At 25.1% G+C, this 20,748-nt stretch overlaps 5 protein-coding genes across 6 annotated transcripts; 2 read left to right on the top strand and 3 right to left on the bottom strand.

Moving 5' to 3' along the window:
* Positions 1-2,254: 2,254 nt before the first annotated feature.
* On the bottom strand, positions 2,255-5,278 carry OCT59_005814 (uncharacterized protein; the record flags this gene model as incomplete). The annotated part of the gene is made up of 7 exons (XM_066140852.1): positions 2,255-2,261; positions 2,332-3,188; positions 3,257-3,414; positions 3,616-3,721; positions 3,794-4,273; positions 4,344-4,814; positions 4,889-5,278. 7 exons carry the CDS (start codon positions 5,276-5,278, stop codon positions 2,255-2,257), a joined length of 2,469 nt encoding a protein of 822 aa, XP_065997697.1.
* A 4,564-nt stretch (positions 5,279-9,842) lies between these two features.
* Positions 9,843-13,539, bottom strand: OCT59_005813 (uncharacterized protein; the record flags this gene model as incomplete). Of its 2 annotated transcripts, XM_066140851.1 has the most annotated exons (6): positions 9,843-10,203; positions 10,274-10,347; positions 11,655-12,496; positions 12,571-12,694; positions 12,776-13,131; positions 13,200-13,539. In XM_066140851.1, 6 exons carry the CDS (start codon positions 13,537-13,539, stop codon positions 9,843-9,845), a joined length of 2,097 nt encoding a protein of 698 aa, XP_065997696.1. The 2 variants fall into 2 exon arrangements, with proteins under 2 accessions (XP_065997696.1, XP_065997695.1); XM_066140850.1 differs by lacking the exons at positions 9,843-10,203; positions 10,274-10,347 and having other exon boundaries at positions 11,972-11,976; positions 12,128-12,496.
* Positions 13,540-14,563: 1,024 nt separating this feature from the next.
* On the bottom strand, positions 14,564-15,149 carry OCT59_005812 (uncharacterized protein; the record flags this gene model as incomplete). Its single annotated transcript, XM_066140849.1, has 3 exons — positions 14,564-14,628; positions 14,842-14,892; positions 15,026-15,149. 3 exons carry the CDS (start codon positions 15,147-15,149, stop codon positions 14,564-14,566), a joined length of 240 nt encoding a protein of 79 aa, XP_065997694.1.
* OCT59_005811 (uncharacterized protein) lies at positions 15,037-15,730 on the top strand (the record flags this gene model as incomplete). Its single annotated transcript, XM_025326482.2, has 2 exons — positions 15,037-15,251; positions 15,388-15,730. The coding sequence occupies 2 exons, from the start codon at positions 15,037-15,039 to the stop codon at positions 15,728-15,730; spliced, it is 558 nt and encodes a 185-aa protein (XP_025175968.2).
* Positions 15,731-16,031: 301 nt separating this feature from the next.
* Positions 16,032-16,366, top strand: OCT59_005810 (uncharacterized protein; the record flags this gene model as incomplete). Its single annotated transcript, XM_066140848.1, has 2 exons — positions 16,032-16,147; positions 16,204-16,366. The coding sequence occupies 2 exons, from the start codon at positions 16,032-16,034 to the stop codon at positions 16,364-16,366; spliced, it is 279 nt and encodes a 92-aa protein (XP_065997693.1).
* Between the last annotated feature and the right edge of the window lie 4,382 nt (positions 16,367-20,748).

The following is a 20,748-nucleotide window of genomic DNA, read 5'->3' as shown; positions in this document are numbered from 1 at the left end:
TAGAGTTTACAATTACATTACGTAAATTTTATTTTAAATGTACGTGTATAGTAATGATTTGTATTTATTTCTATTATAATATTACAATATGAGATTATTACCACTTAAATTTTAGCATTAAATTTTATAAATTATATTATTAATAGTATATATTGTCCATTTCCCCTAAACCGAATTATAAATCAAATTTTAAAATAGTATTGCTAAATATCACCTCTAGAGATTATCATCTTACCTGAATTAGGGTAGAATTTTGGGCAAAATTAAAAATGACATGAAACTCCGCCCGCCAATATTTGATAATGCTGGTGCGGTGATGATCACTGCGTGATGGTATTTGACATTTTTCATTATAAAAACCATATGTCTGATAGTTTTTTTCTCATTATAAAACTTTTAGTCCTTTACAAATAAATAAATTACTTCTAATGTACAGGATTAAAGAAAATTAATACTACACAATTTGTAATTTTTCTATTTTAAAGTCTATTTTAATAACTATACTTTTTTACTAAGACTTTGGTTTAAATTTATTTTTTTTTTGCCTATAATATTTTAAAGAAATTTAGGTGATTATAATTTTATTATTAATTTCAAAGTTAGGCGAATTTTACTATTCAAATTTTAAAAGATTATGAAATTTTTAAGCTCCTTATTAATAACAACTTTTTTTTTTAATATCATTAGAAATCACCTTAGTTAAAGATTCGTTATGACCTGATTTCATCCATTGATTTGTAAAAAAAATTTCTATGTTATTATACTCTTATTTGATAGTATAATAAACACATCAAAGAAATTTTATATGAAATTACGTATTTAATTCTCAAATACTTTTGTATTATCTATCAATTTAAATAACTTAATTCTCGAACTACATATTTTTTTTTCTCCTGTACAAAGTACAGTACATTCGCTTTCAAATTATCTGAATCGGCATAGGACCCAGAAATATATATATAGGGGTCAGGTGATGAAAAAAATTTTTTACTATGAGCTGTACGCATTTTTTCAGGGCCGGAATTATGATAATGCCAGTCGGTTACTATAATAGGAAATAAAATTCTGACTGGCATTATCAAAAATTATCTAAAAAAGGAAAGATTTTCATGATTTTTTAGTTCAAAATACGCAAACTCAAACCTGACCCTTTTATATATATTTCTGGGTCCTATCGGCATCATCTTAATTTTTATTATGATAAACATTTACAAAAAGATACTTATAATGAGAATTTTGATAAATTTTTTATTCTTTAATTAAATTTAATTCAAGCCAATATATACTGTTGAAAGTTAACATATTGGCTTCCGGACTATAGTTTCTCCGATTTCATCTTAAGTAAACATCGTAGAAAGGAACTTGCCAAGCGATGATGCTTGAAAAAAATATTAATATATATATATACTGTATGTATATATATATATATAGTATGGTTCTTTTTTTAAACTTATTATATAATTTAAAGCATATTAATATAGTCATTAAATATTTATTTACTACCCTTAATTAGCAATAAAAGATGTAATAATTCTATATTATGGTGAGAGATTAACAAATTCTTTCTTTTGACGAGAGTAATGATAAAGTCCCAGCCTAGATTAAATTATATATTTTAAATTGTATACCATATTTCTATAAATTACAATATCAATTTTTTTTGCATTCCGTCTTGATAAATATTTTCACAATATTTTCATAATTTAATCTTTAATATATTTATCTGTAATTAAGTATATTATAATTTTAATATACAAAATATAACCACATAATAGGAAATTTTTATTATTTTGAAAGAAAATGTTAGCAACAAATCCACTATTGAAGCTATTATTGGCAATAATTCGCCAATAATAGGTTTAAAAAATTGATAATTGCTAGTATATTTATTATTAACATTTTAATCACCATAAAATTAACAGAATATCAGGTAATAATATTTTCAAATATTATATTTTATTTGCTCAATTACAAACTAATTTTTTATTTATGTAAAAAAAAAAATTACATATACTCTATAATTAGTGTTGAACAAAATACATTGATATCAATAAAAAAAAATATTATCCTAATTATAAAATTGTGTTAATTGTTTTTATATTAGACTTACATCGTGTCTAACATAAGAAGTTTAGTATAATTATAACATGAGTTTTCACAATTGTGTTACATCTTTTATACTTATATTTTTTAGATGAACGTTCATAAAATATTTTTATATTTGGTGAAGATGCATATTCTAATTGACTTATTTTCATAACCTATAAAATGATTTATAATTTAATAAATTTTCAATAAAAATAAACAATAATTTAAGTAAATGTTACATACTCTGTAAAATCAATAACTTCTGCTGAAATATTGTAAGTATCATCATGTTTTGGAAGTTCTTTTGTAAATTGATTGAGTAATCGAGAAGTATAATAAGCTTGTGGATGAATTGATTGACTATTTCCAGTAGATAAAAAATTTGTTTTTCTATATTCCTCTGCTTCTTCAATTTGCCTTTCAATTTCATGATCACTACGGAAAAAATCTATGACCAATTTATGAATTTCAATAGCACTTGGTCTCTTATCTGGATCTGGATCCCAACAATTTTTCATTAAATCAATATAAAATTTTGGTGCTTCTTGTTCATTTATTTCAGGTCTAATTCCGTTACATATATTTAATGCTAAAACACTATCATGAGCACAATTGGCAAAAGGTTGTCTTCCAGTTGCAATATGATACATCATCATACCAAAACTATATACATCTGCTGTTTGATTGTATGGCTTTCCTCTTAATACTTCAGGAGCTACAAATGGCATAACTCCATAAATGTTTGTTTTGTCTATATTACTAACTTCTCCACATAATCCCATATCTGAAATATATATATTACTAATAGAATTTCCATGGCCATCATAAGCATCATTACGAAATGATACCAATATATTTCCTGTATGGAAATCACGATGAACTATTTCATTTTCATGAATTTTTTTAAGACCTGTAACAATTTCACTTAGTACATACAATTTTCTATTCCAATTATGATTCCTGATGATATTATTATTGTAATTATCAAGATTTCCACCATTTGCATATTCAAGTACAATAATATAGTTATTTGTATCTGGATTTTTGGATATTCCACATATTCTGAGAATTATATTATAACTAATAGAGTATGCACCAACCTATCAAAAAGTAAAAACAATCATTATTAAGAAGTGTTTAATAAATTCTAAACAAATAAATTTCATACCTCATTTAAAAATTCATTAGTAATATTTTGTGAATTATATAAGCATTTTAAAGCAACTTCTTTATTAGGTGTTTTTACATGTTTATTTTCACCAAATTGATATTCTAATGGGCCATCTTTCCATATTGCAAAATAGACTGTAGCAAATCCACCTTTACCTATTTCTTTAATATTATTAAACTGGTCATATGGTATCCATTCAACAATTGTATCATGATGACTGTTAATTTTTAATTGCGTTTTCTGAATAAAATTGTCAATTTTTTCATTTCCGCTAGTCCAATTTACAAAATTTTGTTTTAAAGTATTTATATGACATGATTTACACCAATCAAAACCTATATCTGTATATATTTTACCACAGTTTTTGCAATAATAGCCATCTTTAAATACAATAATATATTCATTTGTATTTGGATTTTTGGATATTCCATATATTTCAGTAATATCATCATATCCCTTAACCTATTAAATGTAAAAGTTGTTATAATAAAGTGCTTTTAAGGATTAAATTACAAAAATTAGAAGTCTCAATACCTCATTCAATAAGTCATTAATAACACTTTGTGAATTATTCAAGCATTTTAAAATGACTTCTTTATTAGGTTGTCTTTCATGCTTATGCTTTTCTTCATTGTAATTATATTCTAATGGACCATCTTTCCATATTGCCAAATACATTCTAGCAAAATTATCTTTGCATATTTCTTTAATAATATTAAACTGGTCATAAGGTATCCATTCTACAATTCTATATTCTGGATTTTCAATTTTTAATTGCATTTCTTGAATGAATTCATCAATTTTTTCATTTCCACTAGTCCAGTTAGCAAAATTTTGTATTAAGTCACATGGTTTACACCATTGATAATATATATTTGTGAATATTTCACCACAATTTTCACAAAAACCACCAAGAATAATAATATAATCTTTTGTGTCTGGATTTTGGGATATTCCATATATTCTAGGAATATCATAATCATATTCTGGTCCTTTAATGGAATATGCTTTAGCCTGTTTAATATAAAAGTTGTTATTATATAGTACTTTTAAGGATTAAATTACAAAAATTAGAAGTTTATACCTCATTTAATAAGTTACTGATAACATTTTGAGAATTATTCAAGCATTTTAAAGTGACTTTTTTATTTGGTTTTCTTTCATAATTAAACTTTTCTTTATTATTATTATATTCTAATGGACCATTCTTCCATATTACTGTAGTAAAGCCATTTTTGCCTATTTTTTTAACATTATTGAATTGGTTATAAGGTATCCATTCAACAATTATATCATCATATATTTCAATTTTCAATTGCATTTCTTGAATGAATTCATCAATTTTTTTATTTCCACTATGATTTAGTTCTAAATTATTTATTTGACATAGTCTACACCATTTTGACCATCTTTCCATATATATTTCACCACATTCTTTACAATAATAACTATTATCAAGTACTATAATATAATCATTTGTATCTGGATTTTGGGATATTCCATATACTTTAGGAATATCAAATTCATCAATTTCACTTACTTTAATGGAATATTTCTGTTAATAAATGTAAAAGTTGTTATAAAAAAGTACTTTTAAGGGTTAAATTACAAAAAATAGAAGTTTCATACCTCATTTGAAAATTCATTAATGACATTTTGTGAATTGTTCAAGCATTTTAAAAAAACTTCTATATTAGATAGTATTCTTTTATATGTCCTTTCTTCTTCATTATATTTTAATAAACCATCCTTCCATATTGCTGTAGCAAAACCATCTTTCTTTGTTTTTTTAACATTATTGAATTGTTCATAAGGTATCCATTCAACAATTATATTATCAAAACTTTCTATTTTCAATTGCATTTGTTGAATAAACTCATCAATCTTTTCATTTCCACTAGTCCAGTTCGTGAAATTTTTTTTTAAGTTATTTATTGCACATGGTCTACACCATTTTAACTGAATATCTGTACATATTTTATTACAGCTTTTGCATATAATATCATCTTGAGATGACATGATTTAAATTTTTTTGTTTTTTTTAAAAAAAAAAAAAATCGGAAGAGGAGGTGTCAAAACAATTACACAAATATGCGATGATTGTTACAAAATTTAAATCAAATTGAAAATCATGTTATAATAATTACGCCATTGTAACATAACATACAGTACAATGCAGATCAAAATATAATCGACATATGGGCGGATTTGATGATCGGAATGTTGATCATTTTGGCCAAAATTAACGTTAATTTTAGCAAAAAATGATCGACATTCCGATCATCAAGTGAGCCAAATCCGTCTATATTGAATGATACAAATGAAGAAGCTTTCTTGGAGCTATAAATATGTTACATTTACAATTCTATTAACAGAATAAATAAGGATTACATAATTTTGTACTTATTACCTAAATGAAGATATTTATATTCTTCATTAAAAATTTGTAAATATATTTTCAGTTCTTATCTTATGATTATTATAATTGGGAAACTTTAGTAATGACCATGATGATTTATGAACATTATTGATAAAATAAACTTTAAACTTTCGTGAATAAAATTCTAAAATTGATTTTTTTAAAAATTTGCTGTGCCACTTTCGAAAAAAAAAAATGACAAATCATAAAAATATAAACTAATAATTTAATTTACGATTAATTTTTTATTTTTAATAACTTATATCGAGCCCACAATTTTTATTTACTATGTGTCGCATGACATTGTTGCTTATAAATAACATTCTTAAATAAAACCCAATTTAAAAGTAATTAAATAAAAATAACTCATTGGTATTTAATTAATAATAATATCATTATAAGTGGTTGTTTTTAAAATTATTTATTAAGACTCTAAGCTAAACTCCATTTTCAACACACCTATGCATGTGTAACTTATTATTTGTGAAGAAATTTCTTTTTTCTTCGTTATTACCAATATTGTATTTTTTTTTTTTATAATAAATTAAATTTCTAAAATATTTTAATTGGGTTAAAAACCTTGTCAAAACGAAATTAAAATTTGTAACGGTTAATTAATTGGCTGAATTAAATAATTGATTATTGTAAATTAATTAATTTATCAATTTTAAGGTAGCTTAATCGGTAATCCTGACACCGTCAAGCTCATTTGAGAAGCTTGTTTTAAGCTTAAGCTGTATTGAATAAATTCAAGCCAATTTCTTTTAGCAATTTAATATTACTTATAGAATTTAACTTTTGTAAAATTATTTTTATATTTTCCTTTAATTAAATTGTTGAAATCCAGTAATAAATAGATATCTTTCTCTTTGTGATATGAATCATCGTTAAAAATTTTAGTTTGAATTTAAACGACGATCAACGATCGTACATTATATTTTCGAATTTCTTTCATGTTTCATTTAACAAACTTCCAATAGATTTTATCAAATGGTTGTTTTTTTTTCGGTCAACTGTTGGTATTGGTATTGCAAGTTGGAAGAATTAATCATGGTAGGTGTGATATTGGAGGTGGCATTATTACACAGGTATAAGGATTTACTGCAAGTAGATCATACAAAACGCCATATTAATCCTTAGGATAGTTTTTTTTAATGTAAGTTTGAATATATTCTCTCATTTATTTTGTACAAATTGTTAATGTGACTTTTTATTTTATTTTACTTATTTATTTTTTTTAAGTCTATCGTACAACTGAATAGATTTTCTGAGGATCAGAAATCACAATCTAATAAAACCAAAACTAGGTTATTCTTTTTTTGCTTAAATTTTTATTTTTATTTTATTTTTTTTTACTAAATCAAAAGTCTATTAAGAATCCATCTTTATTAGCAAGATGTATTAAGAAAGGTCACACTTGTTTCAAATGGATCATAATAGCAAGCGGGATGTTTTTCTTTTTTTTTTTGTTAATAACATTTTGCTAGAAATAAAACAGTATACAGTTTGTACATTAAGAGAAAATTCGTTAACCATATACTTGAAGAATACCAATAGAAGGTCGATCAACACCTGCGTAAATGACATCTAATTAACACGGGTTAGAAAAAATAGTGTTTGCTTGATCCTGATCACTTGCTATGATATAATTTTGTTTAGAAATAACGTTACCTGTTCTGTCCGTTTTAGAAGAGTCGCCGGTTAAAATCGAATTAAATAAATACTTGTTATTATTGTAGCGTAAAAACGAACCACTTCTTTGACCTAAACTCAAGATTAGTGGAATTGATCTGTTATATACTACCGCTAAAATCTATTACCTTTGGTAAAGTACGTTCTCTTATGGGACCTCTTAATATTTATGTGTTAAGTGCAGGAAATAATAGAGTTACTATTCATAATTTTTGTTATTGATAATAAATTCCAACTGAATAATTATAATAATAGATTCCGAAAGATATTTTCCATAAAGGGAACAATAACGGTCTATGATCATGTCCTAAATTTTTTAAAGAGCAAATATCCGAATGTAATTTTCGTTATAGAGGCTGAAATCCTTATTTAGATATTATACGACATTCAGTATTTTTTTTTTCAATTTAAAAAGAATCTTTTGTAATATTCGTTGTCTAAAACGCTAAAATGATATGAAAAAAAGTAAAATGGACATGTTTATAGTCTGATAATATTTTTCCTATTTTGTTAATAACTCCGGAAAAATATTGTCTCAAAGTATGTACTAATTTCCATGTCATTTTTTTTACTTATTTTCATTTCATGTTAAGATTAATTATATAAATAATACTGCATTATTTTAATGAAAAATTTTCAATATTATCAATCTTTTTATTTTATTTTTTTAAAAAAAAATCAAATTAATAATTTAGGAAATTTAAATAAATTTATTTAATCTATATTAGTAATTTTCTTATAATTGATTACAAACTGGTCTATTTAATAATAATACATTACTATCCATAATTTCAGTGATCAAATTATAAAAACTAACATAATATTAAAAATTATTTAGCATGCATTTCTTCCAATAATTTCTCTATCTTATTTAATTCGTGATCAGTGAAAACTACTAAATACATTTCGTGGAACTATTTTTGCAAATTAATTATCCCTTAAATGACTTTTGAGCCAATTATCCCAAAAATTTTTTTTTTTTTAAGTATTACAGAACAATTGTTCCGAAGTGTATTAGAATGATAAATTTGCACCATCATATATTAGTTTCACAAATTTGATCAATATATAACTTGTAATTTAAGGTTACGACGTTATACAAATTGGTGATATTTCCTAAAAAATAACTAACCAAATCTGTATTACAACCCTGGCTGAAAAATAGTGTAACCAATTGCTTAAAACTGAGGGAATTAAGATTCGTCAATAATTTTTTTATTATACGACTAGATGTAACCTGTTTCGTTGCAACAGGATTAAATGAGTTTAAACCAATATAACAATAAAATCTTTGCTTTTAATATTTAAATAAATTAGATCTTATATAATATTAACACGTTTTTATTTTAATTATATGTTGATCCAAGTGAAAGAGCGAAAAAAAGAAAAAAATAGAAAAAAATTAGTAAAATAAAAAAAATTATAAAAAAAAATAAAAAATCATGCTTACCGTAAAACTGCAGTGTTTGATCCAGATATTAGTATCCAGATCTAAAGCCTAAAAGATTAAAGTAAATAACAACTGATAACGATAATATACCTTATACATATATAAATTATCGTATTTAAGACCCCTTTTTTGCATTTAATGGCGGCCAAGGTCCTCATAATTCTGGCCAAAATCGCTTAATTCTGGCAGGGATACTCATTTACTAACCACAATATATGGTAATAAAAAAAATATGTATAAAAAAAATAAATGAAAAAAATTGCAAAAAAAACCGGAATGAAAAATATTAAAAATTATTAAAATTTCGGTTAAAAGATCCGGTCTACCGAAAAAAAAGTAAAATATTAAAAAAAAAAGATCCAGTCTAAAAAAGACCGAAAAAAAATATTAAAAAAAGAGATGCGATTGACCGCAGCGGCGATCATGATTAATTAGCCATCGGAACGTACACGTGAGTACTAAAATTAAAAAAAAGGAACGTACACGTGATCCGACAGCCAATCAAATTATTCAAATCATCATTGCAGGACCGGCCTATGTCAAATGAGGTGTGTCAGGTACGTTGAATAATTGGCATTCCAAAAAACCAGCCCATACGCGCAGACAAATCACAATTCAATAATATTTATGCAGGTTAACATAAACGTAACCAGTTGCACGAGAATTTTTTTATATAGATTAGTTAAAAAATTTTAAAAATGCTATTATTCAATTACAAGAAGTATGACAGATATTTTTTTATTTAAATATTATTTATATAATTTAAAAGTTATAAACAAAAAAATAAAATAAAATAAAGATATTAAAATTATTTGTCAATTACAGGCTGTCTAGCTTGCTATACCATATTTTGCTTATATTGAGCAGTATACTAATTTTAAATAATTGACACTTTTGAAATGGCAGTTTCTTCTAAACTATAAATGTTGTAAGTTCATTCCACATTTCCTGTGCACCATATCTATCATTCTTATCTGAATTTCCTGTTGATTAATTTGCAAAAATAATTCCCAAATGAGTTTTCACTGGTTTGGAGACGGATCACGAATTAATTTTTCTAACTTATCTAATTTCTCTAATATTTCACAATGAGATTTTTCTAATATTTCCAACCTATCTGATTTCTCTGATTTCTCACAATGAGATTTTTCTAATGTTCCCAACTTATCTAATTTCTCTAATATCTCACAATGAGATTTTTCTAATTTTTCTAACGCCGATAATTTCTCTGATATTACCACATTTCCATTAGGATTACGTTTAATTTGAAGTTGTTCTAATAATTTTTCTTGCGTCTTTATGAATTCCTTATTATCCCATTCACCCTCTTTAATCAATCTTTTAATTTCTATTTGAGTCTTATCAGCATCAGCATAATAATGTCTTGAAAAATAAATTTGACTAATTAATAAATCATAACATTATTTTTTAAAAAAAATTCAAAATTACATACATTACTTCAGGAAACCATGTTTGCCAACGTCTCTGATGTGGTAATAGGTAAAATAACTCAATCTCAGCCAAAATCTTTAAAAAATAAAAATTGAGAAATATTAGTATATTTATAAAAAATAGAATGATTAATATTAATATTATTTACTTCTGCCTTCTGTATCAAATATGAGACTCTATTATTATCTTCTTCAATTGCAATATTTAGCAATCCAATTAACAAGTTCATAAGATATACAACAATTAGGAGGGAAAATAAAACAATCAATATTGCAATTGATGGATTATCTGCATATGACCAATTGGATAATGCATTTGAATCACCTATTGATAAAAAAAAAGAATTGCTTAAAAATATTAGAAAATACTTATACATAATTATGAAGATTTAAATATATTATACCTGCTAAAAATAAATATATAGCAAAAAGAGAAGTTCTAATATCTATAAACATGTTTGTATTTTTATCAGGTGTTTGAATCATAGTAAATGGATTGGAGTTTATATTTCCATCATTATCAGTTACTTGACTATAACTAGGAGCTAAATTCCAAGGATTATTTGGATCATTATTATTTGTATGCTGTTCAAGTGAAAATTCAGATTTTGGTGATAATAAAATATAAAATGCGTGTGCAAAACTTATTATAATAATGAATATGACTACTAAAAAAGAAAAGATCTTTTTTCCAACACTAATAATAATTGCAAAATATATACCAAAATATTCAAATGCTCTAAAAAATAACAAAAACTTTATATCCAAAAATAAGCATGAAAAAGAAAGTAATTGAATTAGATAATTATTGCTCTTATCATTTGTTTGAAGCCAATAAATAGAAGTATAAATTGAAAGTACATAAGCAATTATATCTAAAATGTTAAAAAATATATGATTAATTTCATTTTCTTAAAATATTGTAAATATATAAATTAAGCATTTATATTTACCAAAAATATTCCAAAAATTATAGAACCACTTAGTAATATTATAAAAAAATTGACGAATTTCAAATATCAGATGAATAAATCCAAGTATAATCGAAGCAATAAAAAGTTGTTGTCTAACTTCTTCATTGATATATCGCTGAGGAATTGTTGCAGCAACAGTAAAGCATCCAAGTAAAGCCATAAATAAAATCCAAATCATTGCATAATAATATTTTCCATAAGTATTCCATTTAAAATTAATTAATGCTTCACCATTCCATGATTTGTAGATATTTCTATTTATTGATTTAGTAAATGGACTAGGTTGAGGTCTAATTAATTCTAAGAACCAATTATAATCTTTTGAATAATTAACAAAATTAATATAAGGAATCATAAAAGTAATTGTTGGTGTTGTTGTCGTTATATATTCATATATATAGTATTTAACTTCTCCTCCAACATAATCAACAGCCCAAAAATAAGCACCAGAAAATACATCTGGAGTATAAATATAATTAATAAAATTGTGTTTTGATAAAATATAAAATGTAGCCAAATAAAGAGGTAAAGTTGGAAGTATTATTAAAGCTTGAATAGCATAATATATAATTAACAAAATAAATATTAATAAATTTGTCTTTTTAGCTTTATGATAAAGTTTATGAAGTTTATAATAGTATTTTGTCCATAAAAGAGATTTCGATAAATTAGCTATTTGAGGAGATTGAAAAAAAGAATAAAGATGGAAATTTTTATTTTGATGCTCTATACTATAAAAAGAAGAATCTATTATCATATTCGTTTCTGATGAATATTTTAGAATATATTCTGGATAATATTCATCTAGTAATGGCATTGCAGAAGTGATAATGCTTAAAAATGACTTATTGTTTATTGGATCCTCATTAAAATAAGTCATACATTTTTTATAAATGTCATCAATTAATTCTAACTTATGATTTTTAATTGCAGATGCTAATGATGCAACTCCATCTTTCAAAAGCCTTGACTTATTAATGTAAGTTTTTTTGTCATCATCATCACATTCAATAACTTTAGTTTTTGGCATATTTTCGTAAAATTTAGATTTCCAAACACGTTCATTTAGAATTCCAAACACAAACTTTGTTTGTTCATCAGTTTGTTTATCAAATAAAAGATTACACCAATTAAACCTAGTTATGTATTTACTATTCCAGCAATATTTGATTTCTTTATCCGGTGTATAATAGAATGAAGAAGGTAAAAGAAATAAACCAGTACGATTCATAAAATTATATAGTTGAATATCTAAATAAAAAAAAAATAGTGATTTAATATGAGTAATAATTAAAGTATAAATAAAATTTATTAAAAATGGTTACCATCATTTATATCCAAAGAAGCAATAGTAATTCCCAATTCGATTGAATAAACGATGATTTTATCATTGACTTTTAAAATATTAAACTTTTCATTACTGAATATTCCGATATGATCCGTTTCAATCTACAAAATAAATAATATTTAATATATTTAATTATAATTTAACATCAATTGGTTTGAAAATAATTTTATAATATTTATTACTTCATTACTATCCTTATTATTATCAAATATTTTTACACTTTTTTCAGTATTAATATTCCATTCATAAATGTAATCATCTGAAACCACGTAAATTTTATCATATTTTGATATACTAATAATATTATGACGATAAATAGGTATCCTGTAAAATCTCTTACATTCCCATTTGTTATTTTTAGTTTGTGTGGAATAAATCCAAATAATTTCATGCTCGTTGAAGCAAGAGTTAACTCCACTATATAAAATAAATTCACCTTTTAAATTAAAGGTACAATAGTGTGGACGAATTTCAATATCAAAACTTAATGCAATTTTTTTATCTTTATTATTCATATCGATTATATCGATTTTATTTCCTACAAAAAAAAAATATTTAAAATAAATATCAATTACCATAAGCTTATAATTACATAATATTACTTACTATGGCAATAACCAAGTTTCTTATCATCAGAAACACACAAACTTTCGATTTCATTGATTCCATATTCAAGATCAAAAATTTCAATATCTTTAAAAATTTTAATAGTTTGATCAAATTTAAGTTGAACCTTATCTTTATCTTTAACATTCCAACCGACAATTGAACCATCTTTTTTACTATAAGTAATAAGGTAGTTTTCATTTGGTGATATTTCTATCCAAGTAATAGGTTCACCATTATGTAGTTCACTATCGAAGGTAAATATTTTATCATCATTTTTATCAACATCGATTTTATCAACATCGATTTTGTCAGCATAGGGATTGGAATCGATTCCCATTATTAGAATCGATTCTAAAATCGATTAATCGCGATTAATCGTTTCGCAAATACCGATTTTTTTTTATACTATTTATAATAGGTGTGTTTAAACACATATCACGTGATTACAAAAATTACAGTGATCGACGAACAAAGTTCCTTTTTTGGAAATTTGTACAACCTTGTGCGATGGAAACTTGAATTTTATTGGGAGATAAAATTTCCTTTTTAGGAAGTTTGTGTTTCGTCACGTGATTCGCGGGCGGAATTATGAATTTGGCCAAAATTAACTATTATGAACAAATAATAATTTACGGTCAAATTAACGAAACTGCGCCACAATAAGTAGATTCGATTTTTATTCGAGATTCGATTTAAAATCGATTCTTATCGATTTTCGATAGTTTCGATTTTAATCGAATCTTTTCCGATCCCTATGTCAGCATCGATTTTGTCAGCATCATCGTTAATGTTGATTACTGAAATGTCACTCATTTGTTAATTGCTTATAAATATATAATTTTATATCCAAAGAAATTATTATTTTTTTTTATATCGTCCATTTGCGATTATATACTTTTTATTATTTAAAACACGTGTGTAACTGTGCACAAAATTTCAGCCTCTTGCACAAAAAAAATTTTTTTTTAGTGAAAAGTTAATTGAGTTTTTTATTTTGAAACACATGCATAAATACGTATGGCTGTACGTAAAATTTCAGCCTCTTGCAGAAAAAAAAAAATTTTTTTATTATGTAGAGTTAATTGAGCAATGATCACTTTTCGACATAAAAAATTTTTCAAATTTTATTTATTTTTTTTTTTGTACGTGGTTGTACATGTACATACAATATATATATAAGGAAATCTCAAATGAAAATATGTTTTTTAAAAATGACAAATCTGTTTATTTTAAATTATTTATTTATCTTTAAACTATAATATAAAACATGAAGAAATTATACATAATAAATAGTTTTGTAATAAAATACTGAGGTCGCCATCATTGGAGAAATCCAAAATGTGGTTTTGTTACAAAGATCGTCAGTCACGTGGCGATAATAGGGAACACACGGATACTAATTGTCCGACGTCCGACGTTTCTGTAACTTATATTTAATATAACTATTAATATATAATTTATATCAAATTTAGATAATTACAAATATCGCTAGTAATCATTAATTTGATAATTCGATAGTTCCTTAGACACATTACAGATCGCCGGCTGTGGCAGCAATATTGGTTTTCGTTTGCCGACGATCTTTCATACCAATTTTTTTAGGAAAGAATAAAATATAATTTTATATATAAAAACTTACAAAATGACTGAAGCCAAAGTTTTCCCAAACGGAAAGAGTATAACAAGATACCTAGAACAATATTACTTAGGTTTTAAAGATCTGGAATACAATTATTTGGGTGACTTTTACCATGTTGACCAAGACGAGTTCGACCTGGAGGTATACGAATGAAAACACTTAGGTAGCAATACTTTTTACAAACCTGTAAGGTATATGGGGGAAATATTAGCTGACAAGTGTTCAAACAGAGACGTTTCAGTTATTCTTGCGAGTTTATTATGTATAAAGCTGGGAAGTGAAATAATAAAGAAGATATTAGAAGACATAGTTCGTGAGAATTTTTTGAAAACCGCAGCAACAAAGGAACCAATAGTTTCTTCTCATTCACATAACAAAGAAAAATCACAAGACTGGGAAGAAAAAATGCGGTCTTTAGAAAAAGATTTAGAAGATTAGATACAAGAAATCAAGCTAAAAGAGGAAGAAGTGAACCTGCTTAAAAGAAAAGATAAAAGATTTAGAGATAACAGCAGGAACGAATAGAATTACGAGAAAATAAAAAAGAAAAGGGGAAAATTCCTTAGGAAATAATGAAACGAGTAGTACATCCAAATCTGGTAAATCTGGTAAATCAGAAAGTAAGACAAAACGCCACAATCGACATACAAAGTCCAAAAAGAAATCATCGACACAAGAAAAGAAAAAAGGGAAGATCGAAGAAATTCCGGTTCAAACAACTTCCGATGATGATTTGGATAAATATTTTGCCAAACAATCACGTGACCTTAAGTTTTACGATTTTCCGAAGGATGTTGATATTTATGAGACTCTCAAGAAAGTTGGATATGTAGAAAGGCTAGAGGTCAAGTGGAATTATAAGTACGGAACAGTTCGAGCTAGGATCTGATTAACAAAAGAAATGGAAAAAACTTTCGTAAAAGGCGGCTCCAATATAGCGATATCAAGAAACGAACGAAAGTACTTTTTCACGCAAAAGCTTGAGGCAAAGAAAAAAAAAGAGAGATATTCTTGGCAAGCGTATAAATAATTAGAGGATAAGGAAAAGTAAAATGATCAATTGGAATTTAATATAGTTAAAGAAGTATGGTGGTCATTTCGCGAAAATCATCAAAATTAACAAAATTAAATACATTTTGATATATTTCAACAATGAAAATGATATGCTACAGGCAATATACAGATCTACAATGGATGAAGATATAGGGAAAGGACTACAAACGAAAAGCCAAAAGGAATTAATAGGAAAGGATGGAGTCTATAGAAAGACTGGAATCAACAAATTTAGCGTTCCTACACACACAAAGTCTAAAGGTGAAATATTCGTAGATGTACTAACAGGTCCTCTTTTACGATACTTAGAAGTAAAGAAGAACATGAAGAGCTGGACGATTTGAATAACAAATTTAGCGAAAGTTTAGATAAAATGACGAATAAGACGAATCAAGAAGAGAAAGGAACAACGAGTACGGAACAAGATGAAGTCAACGAAAACAAAAAATGCGTAGTGACAGCGCAGGGATGAAGAGATGATTCTGATAGTGAATAAACAAATTTGTCCCATTTTGAAACAAATTTAAGATCAAGGTTTTTGGATAAGCGTTCAGATTTGGTTGAAGACTACACGCGGACAAGTTTTGGACGATTTTTTGGATTCAAGCCCATCAAGAGCGTTGATTTAGAGCTTTTTTTTCTTAATGTTTCCAATTTTAATTTTGTTTTTGTTAAATTGTCATGTAGAATTACACGTTATTTTAATTTTTAGGAAGATTACGATGTATTAATTTTTTTGTTTTTTGTTTTTTTATGATTTTATATGTCAACATGGTGGTTATTTATTCCCGGTAATGCGTCTCGGTTTCTTATAATGGGAGTTCTTGGAGGTTGTGAAGGTTGTGGAGGTTGTGGTTGTGGAACTATGAAATTTCTTGACAATGAAATCTAACTAACGGAATACATCTATGAAGAGTTTTTTTCATCATGTTAATTTCTTCCTCATCCCATTTTTTAAAATCCTGTTGAATTGAAGAATTTTGAGTAAGATACTGATCCATCTATATATACGTGGATGTTGTTTGAACTATCTAACTTTATTCTATCTTTAATCCGTTTAATCCGTTGGTACGAGATGTTATACCTATTTCCTTTAAGTATTTTAGGGAAAATTTTAGAAAATTTAGAAAACATAGGAAAATAAGAAAAAAATTCAAAAAAACTTATAAATTTTTAGATCAGTAGCGCTATTACATATAACACACACAACAGATAGATTTAAAAATTAACAATTTAATTTTTTAGAATTATCGTAGTTTTTTTTTTTAGACTAGATTGAACTCAGTTATAGAGGGTAGTTAGGTTTTGTCTGCTTCTTTCTAGGTGTTTTTACATTCATGTATTCTTTTTTGATCATAAATAATAAATGCGATACTGTTTTAAAAAAAAAAAATAAATGAATAAATATTGGTTTTCGTTTATTACTGTCATATATTCTTCTTACATGTGCGCAGTTCCACTATTCCTTGGGTCACGGTCCCATCGCTGGGAAAATGATTGTTTAACAACCGATTAAATCTGTAATAATAAAAATTTCAGAATACTTTTTTTTTGGCTGGATTATTAGTAGATTCGCTAAAAATATATGTATCACAGTAGAACTTTACTTTTTCATGTTACGGGACGGATGATTTTAGAGTTATTGTATTTCCCATACCATACGTCATACAATATTTTGAATTGAAGTAAAAAATAATGCTCAACGATGCTAATCTCCTTTAATAGTATAAACATTTTCGGGCTTATACATTATTTTTAACAAAATATTTGTGCAAATTATTGTGAATGAGGTCAAGTGTAATAAAAATTTTTTATTTGCGAAAAAAATACCATGATTATTATAGTGCTAGTCTCTGAGATTGTTCGTTAATCCTGATATCTTTGAAATGAAAAAAATCTAAACATCTAACAAGCTCACCATACTTACGCAGTTTGATTGTGCCGCAAACCGCAAAATGTGTTTAAGATTCAATTTAACATACCTTCATTAGAATTTTGTACAATGAATTTTTATATGATAGTTAGTTCTATAATTTCCTTTACTAACTCTGGCAATAAAAACGATGAATCCATTACTATATTATTCTTACAGTGAGACTACACTTCTCACAAATTGGCCGCTTGTATTTTTTGTTCTTGTATTTTTCTGTTATGTTAAGTAGCTCAAAGACAATCTATCAAAAAAAAAGAATATTCCTAATATTATATCTAATTTTTTGATGTTTGAGACAAGAAATAAAGGATATAAAGATTTTGTCTTTAGGTTATTAGGTCTAAATTGCTAACGGTAGCACAGAAAATTAAAAAAAAACTAAGTCTTCCAGATAGAAACGGGCAGGATGACTGATCAGTAACTATTGCTCCATTGTTCCACAACAGACAAACAATCACTAGTTGATATGTATATATATAATGTGGATTTTGGATATCAAATCATATGGAAATAGAATATATTGCTTCCATATAATTGATCATTGATAGAATTTTTAAGAACAGTTATTTAATTGTTATATATAAAATACTACATTATATTAAAAAGATTCTTTTTTAATATTTGTGACTAAATTTTATTATCTTACTATTCTCTATTTAAACATTTGTTACTGTATAGATGCATGACAATCATGACAGCCAATTCTACATGGTAAATTAAATTGTTTACACTTGCAAACATTTTTCTATATTCTCTCTTTTACAACGCAATTACATTTGGATTCCTTTTATAGCTGATGTGGATTGCATTACTGAAATAATAAGGTCATACAGTAATTACTATGAGAAATAAAGGTTTTATGGCATCTACTAGAAGATTTTTTTAAGATATTTATCAGCCAATGAAATCATCAAATGTTTTTTTTTAGGGAAAAAAAGATATTCTTGGTTTGACATGTTTAACAAAATCATATGCTAGATCATATGACAGATGATATTCTATTTTCACATAATTTATGCCTTCTTGCAACACAAATTAAATCATTTAAAATCAGAAAAAGGTAAATTGTTATTATATAGAAAGAGTTTCCATTTAATTTTAATTATTACCTGTAATTCATGTTTAATTCATTATGCGCAATTACAGAAAAATTTGTTGTAAATCTATACTGGTGTATTTCATATTAATAATCAAGAATTTATGCATTAAAGCCAATTGCACTTATGAAGAAATTTTATGAGAGGAAGCAAATTACAAATTTATAAAATTAAATAATTTGAAATATACAGTATACTGTATTGTAGTTATATATATATATATTAAATATTAATTACTTCATTTTAAATTATATTGAACTTGCCTATTTTATTTTACTATTAAATTATGTGTCAATTATACTTTCACCAATTCTGAAATGTTGTTAAAATAATTTAAGTATATTTATTTCAAAGCTTTTTTTAACAATTTTATACTTTTATACAAAAATAGGTTTAAATGGTTATTGAATGTATTTATATTATAATTTGGCCTACCAAAGTTAATCAATATCATTTAGAAGGATTGGCTAAATATGCAAATCAATTAAAAAATTAAGTGTTAGAGTTTTTACTGATGTGAATGATATTATTAAATTAATTGAAACACAAAAAAATCTAAATGACGTTAAGTTTGTCAGTATGATAGAAGATGAATCAATTTACAAAACTTTTGAAGTATCATTGATTAAACATGCAGATACTATTCAATATTTGAAAATTGGATGAAAGCCTATTACAAGATTTTTTTCTCACCTTACAAACTTATTAAGTTTAGAATTTGACTTTATTGATGGTTATATTAAATGGAATGATTCGAATTATTTTGAAATTTATCATTACTCGTTTTAAAATTTTTAAAAGTTGCAAAGTTTCATCTAAAGTATTTAGCAAGATTAATTGAAAATACGAAAGAAATTCAGAAATCAGCACATTTTATGATGCTAAGATTCTTATTAAAACAATTTATCAAAATTGTCCAAATTTAAAATATCTTAACTTAACAATATTTTCAATTTTAATACTCTTAACTTAGAAATTGAAAATTTATTAATTAATTGTAAACTTTTAAATGGATTAATTATTAAAATAGATAAAAATAATGAATTTAATTGGGATCCAATGAATTTTTTACAATATCGATATTAACTAAATCATCATCAAATAATTTATTTAAATTTAAATTTTGTTTTTATCATAATACGATTAAATTTGAAGATATAAAATTATTTCTTGATAATTGGAAAGATAAAAATTCTTTATTATTAAATTATATATTGGAAATTATTATTTTAAAGTGAAATTTAAGCATCAATTAAAAGTTTAATTAAAGAATATAATGAAAAAGGAATATTCTATTGATTTTCAATCATATAGTCATAATAATCGAGTTTGAATGGGATTTATGAAATAATTTATTAATTTATTATAATTTAATTTATATAAAATAATATATATAATATTAATTTAATTGATTCAGATACAATATTTTGTAACGTAAAATTTTATGATTTATATTATTATTCTACCAATCATAATAAAGTTATTGTTCTTAAACCAATTTTAAAAAATAAAAAACCATTAGATTCAAGTTCAGTAAATATTTGACTATAAAAAAAATTTTGACTTAATATTTTTTTTTTTTACTATTAGCTACACGCATTTTTTTTCGGTGCCGGAATTATGATGATAATTTCGGTCAGGACAGGCATTATCCATAAAAGGAAAGATTTCCTGATTTTTTTACGCAAACTCGACCTGCTTAGTGATATCATATTGTGATTTTTAAAGATATTGTAAAGTTTCTAATCTAGGAATAATACATACTAAATTCTTGATAATATAGGATGTAAGTTATTAATTATATTATCGTAGGATCGGTAGTAT

Source organism: Rhizophagus irregularis, chromosome 14 (genome assembly GCF_026210795.1).
Source record: "Rhizophagus irregularis chromosome 14, complete sequence".
In the NCBI taxonomy this organism is placed as follows: Eukaryota; Fungi; Glomeromycota; class Glomeromycetes; order Glomerales; family Glomeraceae; genus Rhizophagus; species Rhizophagus irregularis.
Note: the sequence above shows the minus strand (reverse complement) of the source record. Positions and strands in the feature narration are given on the sequence as shown.